The sequence below is a fragment of the Mycetomoellerius zeteki genome, unplaced genomic scaffold, assembly GCF_001594055.1.
Source record: "Mycetomoellerius zeteki isolate Tzet28-1 unplaced genomic scaffold, Tzet1.0 scaffold228, whole genome shotgun sequence".
Taxonomy (NCBI): Eukaryota; Metazoa; Arthropoda; class Insecta; order Hymenoptera; family Formicidae; genus Mycetomoellerius; species Mycetomoellerius zeteki.
The window spans coordinates 2,285,138-2,293,817 of NW_017257203.1; the positions used below are offsets into that span (position 1 = coordinate 2,285,138).

Consider the following 8,680-nt stretch of genomic DNA (forward strand, 5'->3'; position numbering starts at 1 on the left):
AGTGCCTGGCTGCTACAAGAGCCGTGTTTGACAGATGCAATGCTTGTATTGCTGCAAGAGGTGCACATTTCGAACAAAATCTTCATTAAAAAGTTTATAAATAAAATAATTAAAATAATAAATTAAATATATTTTTTTCTTTTTTCGTGATTTCCTGCGAAACAAAGCAAAAAGGAGCATATGTCTATAGGACTTTTTTTCTTAGTTTTTTACTCCTCTACACGCTCCCGAAGTTTTGCCATTTAATTTGGAAACACCCTGTATATCATAATATATCATAATATAACATATATGATAATTTCGACATTATTTAATTGATGGTCATTTCTCGTTAGCTTGTTGGTATGTATTCGTCTTACTCCGCTTTTTTTTCATAATTGTTGAGGTTTTTTATTAATTTCCTTACCGATGGTAAATAAAAACAGGTTTGCCACGCCACTTAACGACTAATACTTTTCCCTCCGGTATACCATTTAATTTCACTTCCAATTGAGCCTCTGCCAAGAGATCTCGTGAAGGCATACAAAACAACACATAATGCAGTAAATGAGCTTTAAAACCGTATAATCCGGCAACACAAGCAACTGAAAATATTGTATTTAATTATATACATACATCTGACTTAACTGAAGATTCTACAGAAATATTTATTGTTATCATAGAAGAAACATATTTTTTTTTGATGATATAAAATATCGATGATACAGGAAAGATATGATAAAATTTTTTAGAGATATTACCAAAAGAGCAAATGCTCCTCAGTGCTCTTTGTTCATCAAGGTTTCTCGTTTTGGGATCCTTCAAAGATTCTCGTCGATATTCATCAAAATTGGGTCTCGGTAAATCAGTATAGGAATATCTGCGCAATTTCTTAAAGTCTGACTCAAAATAATACGAAAGTAATTATATACAAAGTCATTATTATTTATGAGACTTATAAAACTAATTATCGCGTTATTCTTTATCAATACTTTTATCATTGATCAGCATTCTGTCATAATATATAAATGTCATTGTGGAATTATTAATTGTTGATTTACTGTATGTGATTAATTTTTAACTATGTAAATTATAATTCATAAATATAAATGACTGATCAAAGTTAGTTAATTGATGGACATGATTGTCTCCCCTCAAGTGCACTTAGAAAATCAAGAATTCTGAAAGAGACACTATTGTGCATCTCTTATCGAAATATCAAGCTTTTCCAAATTCAGTTTAATAATATTATTTACATTTCAATATGTATATCTTAAATATCTCTTTTACTTTCCATATAAATACTTACAGTTAATTTGGTATAACTGTAACAAGGATGAGAGGCGTTTATTGTAATTTACAATAAAAACACTGAGTACGTATTTCCTTGAAAAAAACATTTTTAATAGTAACACTTATTTAATATATTTATTATTATATCGCTGTAGAATATTTGGCAAGTAATGTCTGAAGTTTCGTAGAAATCTTACTTTTTCTCACTTCGATTGTCAAACAAGCAACTATGGCCATGTTCGTATATTACTGCTAGTTGACTGCTAGTACTGAAAATCTATTATAGTTCCCATTTGTATATTATACTGTACTGACAATTGGTAGTAATATATGAACACGAGCTATATAGTACACTAGATATAAATATACATTGATATAAATATATATATATATATTATTAATATATATATTATTAATATATTAATATACTATATGCATATATATTAATTTAATATAATCACAATAATTTTATAATCAACAACAATATTTCTTATATTACCACAACAAAATTCTAGATACATTTGTATATGATTATATCAAAAATATATTTTGCATTTATATACACAATGTTCAAAAAATTGTGCACATCAATTTCTACAGATGCCACAATCTGTAAATTTACAAGAATTAATTAAAATTTAACTTTTGATCTAATTTACTTTTCCTTGATATTGACAAGTAGAAGTAAAGAATTATTGAATTATTTGTTAAATAAATGTAAACAAAAAATACATAATTTCTAGAAAGTATGTCGCATAAAAATATATACGCAAAATATATTTAAAAATAGATAAAAGTATATATACGTGTTGCGTGTATAAATATATAATTACAATTTTGATAACAATAAAGTTATTAACAACATTACGAAATAATTAAAGGTATAAAATGATGTTTTATTTGCGTTGTTCTGATTAAAGTTCCTCGAATATATTCCAAACGTTACTAAATTGTTTGTACGCTTATTTGAAAACATGTTAACGTGCATATGATCGTGGTGGGTGTGATCAAGAAATGTCCAACCTTTAAGCGGAAGTAAATCTGGATTTAAAACAGATGGCATAATTAAACTGTTTTTATAATCGTGGAATGTTGCCGTGATCTCAATATTGTTGAATATTGTTTCTGATTTTTGTACGGAACCGCATGATGAGACCGAGTTATTCAAGCATTGAACTATACCGCATGTACGTATACCAGCTTTAACGTTACCATAAAACCGATCTCCGTTAAAAATTACTAAACGGTAGTTTGTATTTGGATCTACTTTTGCAATTTCTACTTTAAAGTCGCAGCAGAAGTCGTTTTGGCAGATAGTTTTTACAGCATTGTCTTCCAAAGAAACCGTTTGATAGGCTTGAAAAGAGTCGTGTTTTAAAAATAAATGCTGATTTGTCCCATTGTCAAATGGTATAATTTTCTTCTGATTCGTTGAAGAATCCATTGAAGAATTCATTGAATAATAGTTTTTATTATATGTAGTTTCCTTTTTTATTTTGGATATTTCAAGTATCAATATTTCTTTATGCGTAGTTGTAGGCATTATTGCCCTTCCATATCCTTTACGACCTGCAAGAAATATTATCTTTATATGTGCACAATAAAATATTTTAACTATGAATAATATTTAAGATGTAAAATGTAATTTTACATACCTAAATAAATTCCACTGCCAGCGTTGCCAGAGCCAGGTCTGTTATAGCCCGAAGCCAAAAGATTTACATTTTCGGCAAATGACCATCCCATTTGTGTTTGCACAGCTAGAATAATTAATAATATTATTGTATAGGTTTTAATGAGATTTTGAGAAAAAGGGAAGAAGATTCGGACATTTTTTTTACCTGTTAAGAATGGTGCTTCAGAAAACCATGCTGTAGGATATACAAAATCAGTAACTTGATGAATTCTTGTTAATTCTATCGCAGGTTCGTAAAATAATATATCAAAGCATATAAAAGTTCCAAATCTCACTCCAAAATCGGTATCGAAAGTTACTATTTCTGGTATTGTTGTCACATTAAATTGATATTCTCCAAAAAGATTCGTTTTACGATACCTGTTTAATTATAATTAGATGATGTATATTATAAAACTGCGAGATGTCTTATTGCAACTGTAATTATAATGAAGAGCTAGATGTGTTCTAACCTGGCAATAATTTTTCCTGTACGATCAAATACAACGTTGCTGTTGTAATAAAACACTTTATCTCTTGGGCAAGGTACGTCATAGCAAGGTGCTTTCTCAGCGATATTGATTACCACATAGATGTCATTGTTCCTTGCAGCACATGATATTTTTTTCAATGTCTGTAGTTTCAAAATTTCTTTTTAGATAATTTCAATATATTATATCCATTTCTCGTGATACAAAACTTGTATAGGTATAGTCTGTACTGTACATCAGATATATACGTACTTCGCTGACTTCAATAGTATTTTGACTGCAAGGTATATAATTAGCTGAAGCACTAGGAATAATAGTTGTCCAGTTTCCCATTTTCTCTCTTTTCGGCAATTGAACTGTAGTCAAACCATCTTCAGGAAAAACGATTATATCAGCAGCCTAAAAATATTCAGAGGTTTTAAATAATTTTTGTAACATGAAGCATTTTAGGAAGAATGTTAGTTTGTTGATATAATCTATAAAATGTTCGAAATTTTTTTTTTTTTTTTTTTTTTTTAAAGAAAACTTACACCCAGACTAGCGTTTTTAATAAGTTCAACATATGCGTCAGAATTTATTCTCAAAGTCTCACTGCTGTTCGTTGAATATATTGGGGGATACTCTACTACAGCTGCTACATAAGTTTCTCCATTTGGTGTTGATTTCTGTAATAAAATATATAGAATTTATAGAATAATTTTATCAATGATATTTCAGATTATATAATATATAGTTACACATATTAAAAAGATATATCATTGCTAAATATATAAAAGTCGCTATGTTTACCTGATGCGATAGATGTGCACATGCTACTAGTAGATAAACAATAATCCATTGCTGATTCATATTTGATACTATCAATTATATTTCTGTAAGAAGAAAAAAGATATAGTTTATTAAAAATAATTATGTAATAAAAAAAATAAAATAACACAAAATTATAATATGGAAACAAATCATATATAAGAATTTAAATTACAGCTTAATTAATTAAAAATTATTAAAGAATTAAAATTTAAGGCTTTAGAAGTATCGATGTAAATTTTTTTTTAATTTAAAGCCAAAACAAATTTATATTATAGAATCAATTTCTGTCTTTTTTATTCATTTTATACATATATTTTATTAGAAATAATAATATTTTACATCAAATTTTGGAATATCTTAGTGTTATTTGGCAAAGAAGTATCTGATAAAGAACTTTTATTTGTAACTGGGAGTACTTTACAACATATTATTAAAAAAACTGAGTTTCTAACAGAAATTTCAACTTAGATCGTTATAAGTATGAATAAGTACATGAAGCTGTTTGGATACATATTCCATTGGATGTGTGTGAGTCAAGATTACGGTTCCATTTCAACCTTTGATTATGAAGTTTGGAATTATACATACCTTTAGATGACTTTTCATGAATTTTAATTCCTTGACTCTACTTTTTTTCGCTTTTCAACGAAGAAAGTTTTGGTTTTAATATGGACCTCAACATGACGTATACAGAAGAATGTAGTGTTTATCGATTCTCTTTTCAATATTTTTAATTATTAAGAATTTCATATATTTAATTTGTTTCTAAACTTTTAATTTATTTTCTGTTGTAATGGCTCAAGAAGATTTAGTCGAAACGTTCCATGCATTGTATATTAATGAATAACTAGTTTTAATCTTTGATTTAACCAATTGTTTGTTTAACCTTTCTGTTAATTTTATTATATTTACACTTTCGTGCTAGGATATTAATGTTCTAACAGAAAACTCCAACATACAAAAATTTCTTATGTTAAAATATTCACATAATATTGCGAATGTCATGCTCACACCGTATTTATTTAGGTTATTTGAGTTTAGTTTATTTGTGTATGAAACTATGAATATTTCCACTTCACAAATTTCAAAGCATTTCTTATCAACTTTTTAAATCGAGTTAATATCAATCTGGTTAAGCGTAAAGAAATTAGTGTTTGTAACAAAGAATAAAAGAATGTCTGCTCTGTATGTGAGTACACATACAAATTCTAAACAAGCGAGACCAGAGTCAGTCCCAGCTGATTGTGGCTGCGTTCGATTTGGTCGCTCATGCGCTTTAAGCGCTTATAATCATTATTCTGCCTTTGTGTTATTTATTGCAAGTAATGAAAATTTATAGCATTCATAACATAAATTATAGACTTGTAATGAATAATGGAACACATTTTTGTCGTTCATTAAACGTAAAATTAGCATTGAACGCGTTAAAATTGAACACAGCTTATGAATCAGATTTCCCGCGCATGTGTGGTGAATTTGGTTCAGTAAAATACTCACTTTATTTGGTCTCTTATTAAATTTTTTCTAAAAATTATATCTTAACGTTTTAAAAAATACATTAACATTAATACATTAACAAGAAAGTGATGCAAAATATACAAAAATTTTCATGGTTGGATAGTGATTAGTTACAAAATTAAAAAGATAATAACTTTTAATTTAATTTAATTACTTTTAAACTTTAATTTATTAACTTTTTTATTTTTAGTTTTAAAGTTTTTTTTATTTTTCTGAATGCCAATATTATTATTTATAAAATCTTAAATATTAGAGAATTAATTTAGATAAAGCTCAGTGTGTGATGGGCATTCGTCAGATCCTGCCCAAAGATGAACATGGATCGAATTTCTGTAATGGCCTATATTTAGAGAACGTTATCAGTACTGTTATTATCATGCTATCCTTTTATGACTAATAAGCGATAAAGAATGAAAAGAACTTTATTTACACATAATTTAAAAAAAAAACGTACGGGTATTGCCAGCACAAAGAGGAGTACAAATTTGCTTACATTTTTAAATATTACATTTTGTTTTTCTTTTATAATATAAATATCAAGATATGAAAATACCTATGTAAAAATATTAAAAATCAGATTATTATTGTACGAGAAACATCTTTATTATTTAAAGTAAATTAATTTAAAAAAAATAGAATATTTTTCTTTCATAAAAATAATGTTTTTTCAAATTAATTTTTTATTTACCTAGAGTTAATTCAATCAATAACGTAACTTTAACTGAATTAGTTTTTTGTTTATTTAACTTTTACCTTAATTAAATTAATTTTATATATATATGCCATATTTAACTTTAACTTAATTTGATTAAAAAATAACATTAATTTTGACAAACTCTGACAATTTTAATTCATTTATTTTATTTGCGTAAAATTATAGTATACTTTGCTCAAACACTCTGACCTACTTGATCACAAAATCCGTTAAACTTTGCCCTTATAACAACCTACACATATATACTGCTTTGCAATCTCTGAGCTATGTATTTGCAAAAACCGAGGAACCCTAACAGAAGAACCTTGCCAACCTTGCCAATGAATTTTGATTTTAATGATATTTTGCGTATTCATATATGGAATAAGTATAGATAAATTTAGAAATTTTCAGTTGGTGCTAAAACAGTTTTAAGAGAGAACCATTTCTTTTGTGTGTGTGTGTGTGTGTGTGTGTGTGTGTGCGCGTGCGCGCGCGTATATATAATGATTTAAGATTTCTCGTTATATCTTAAAAATTCGATCAAATAGAAAAATAGAAGCAATAATAGAAGAAAGGGAAAGACTTCATGAAATAAAAGATGGCTTAAATGTTAGAGTGATCAAGAATAAATTTCAAGCACTTTCGAAAGAACGAAAAGTTCAGCTAATACTGATTAATTAAGGATTATCAGTGATAATATTAGAAATAATAATATTTCCGTAGTGTAGATAAAATCATTATTGTAGATAAAATTATTAACTTTTTATTATTGCCAAGTTGAGGTTCTGCAAAGTGTCCTTTATTAATTTTGTTGGCAAAAAAATTTAACATATATACATAATGCTGATTGAATGTTGGCAGAAATATAGCAAGGTTGGTCAACAAAATAAATGATTGATATCAGAAAAATAAGTTTTGGCATACTTATCTCACAGTTTGATGAAAATTGGAGACAGAGATACAACAGAATTTGCATTCGACTTCAATTCTATTCTATTTTTGCTGCCAATTTACTATCAAATTGTGATAACAAACTCAATCGACAAAACACGTGCTTAATGCTTACACAAATGATGCTAATTTGCTAGCAATTTTTGATCGAATTTACTACCAATCTGCTGTTACAATACTGCAGATAGTTTGTTTATTAAATAATTAGAAATTCTGTAAATAAGTATCGATTGAATTAATTACGCTTAGTAATCGTAATAATTTTTACGTAATAATTTTAATTAGAAAATCTACTAAAAATAACACTGTGAACCGTTAATGTGTATATAATTTTGAGAAAAGAAGAAGAACGATAAGTAGTTGCTCTAGTTAGCGAAAAATTATCTGCATAGTAATTTTTTTACTAATTATTGAAATATTATCTTTTAGCAAATTTCTTGGAGTTTGGAAGCGTACGCTTACGTATTTCATCATGATGACTAAATTAGAAAATAATTGGCTGAAAAGAGTTAGAAAGTAGTTATCATATAATAGCATAATAGCATTCTTCCCAGGCGACGTTTTGTTAGCACTAATTTGATAAACTATTCCCGGTCTTACATTTGCATAAAACCTTCTTTCTTAATATTGTATTTGTAGAATACCAATGAAGTTTGTGAGAGAAAAAGCTACAATATTTCTAAGCACAAATTACAAGATAGATTAGAACAAGTACAGGTGCCGCCTAATGTTATAAAGTGGATCCGTTGAGAAAAATTAATATTATATAATTACCTGGAGTAAAATGACTTATATAAGTATAACAGCACACAGTAGCCACGACAAGTTTTCTCCGCGCGAGCTTATCATGTGCGAAGCGTAATGCCGTACTGATGCATATACACGTCGTTAGAAACTTCAGGTTCCCTTCCCCACAATCCCACTGCGCGATCGCCAGCGCAGTTGCTGATGCGGTTTTTTTTTCCTTCGAAACATTTTCAGACAGACATTCCATTGCGGTGGGATTTCCACGAACATTGCGTTGCATGTTCACGTACACACTGTATTAATTGAGCAACAGGAAAGATAAATTTATCTATTATTAGACAGGTTATCAGAAGATTTAAGTCAAATCTACAATCTGCTATTTGCTTGTTCTTTCTATTTCTTGTTTTTTTCATTTTTTACTTCTTTTATTTGCATTCGACTTCAATTCTATTCTATTTTTGCTGCTAATTTACTGTCAAATTGTGATAACAAACTCAATCGACAAAACACGTGCTTAAT

The 8,680-nt window shown here is 27.9% G+C and overlaps 2 protein-coding genes across 2 annotated transcripts in view; both read right to left on the reverse strand.

The window, feature by feature from the left end:
• LOC108723213 (cytochrome b-c1 complex subunit Rieske, mitochondrial) overlaps window positions 1-1,379 on the reverse strand; it is a 2,763-nt gene extending 1,384 nt beyond the window's left edge. Inside the window, exons 1-3 of the mRNA XM_018448774.1 lie at window positions 1,289-1,379; window positions 741-878; window positions 407-584 (exon numbers count right to left, since the gene is read on the reverse strand). Coding sequence (XP_018304276.1) covers window positions 407-584; window positions 741-878; window positions 1,289-1,379 — 407 coding nt within the window. The remainder of the gene's footprint in view (window positions 1-406; window positions 585-740; window positions 879-1,288) is intronic.
• A 707-nt stretch (window positions 1,380-2,086) lies between these two features.
• LOC108723280 (vanin-like protein 1) lies at window positions 2,087-8,308 on the reverse strand. Its single transcript, XM_018448886.1, has 8 exons — window positions 8,189-8,308; window positions 4,228-4,310; window positions 3,969-4,103; window positions 3,691-3,837; window positions 3,421-3,581; window positions 3,114-3,328; window positions 2,928-3,032; window positions 2,087-2,841 (listed from the first exon to the last, which is right to left on the reverse strand). Exons 2-8 carry the CDS (start codon window positions 4,285-4,287, stop codon window positions 2,102-2,104), a joined length of 1,563 nt encoding a protein of 520 aa, XP_018304388.1. The 5' UTR covers window positions 4,288-4,310; window positions 8,189-8,308; the 3' UTR covers window positions 2,087-2,101.
• Window positions 8,309-8,680: the final 372 nt, after the last annotated feature.

Bases quoted from the DNA above. Each gene is read 5' to 3' on its own strand.
- LOC108723280 (XM_018448886.1), bottom strand. From the start codon at position 4,287: ATGAATCAGCAATGGATTATTGTTTATCTACTAGTAGCATGTGCACAT. The intron at 3,033-3,113 runs GTAAAAAAAATG...TAATTATTCTAG, and splicing joins TGAAGCACCATTCTTAACAG to CTGTGCAAACACAAATGGGA. The intron at 2,842-2,927 runs GTATGTAAAATT...TATTTCTTGCAG, and splicing joins TGGCAGTGGAATTTATTTAG to GTCGTAAAGGATATGGAAGG.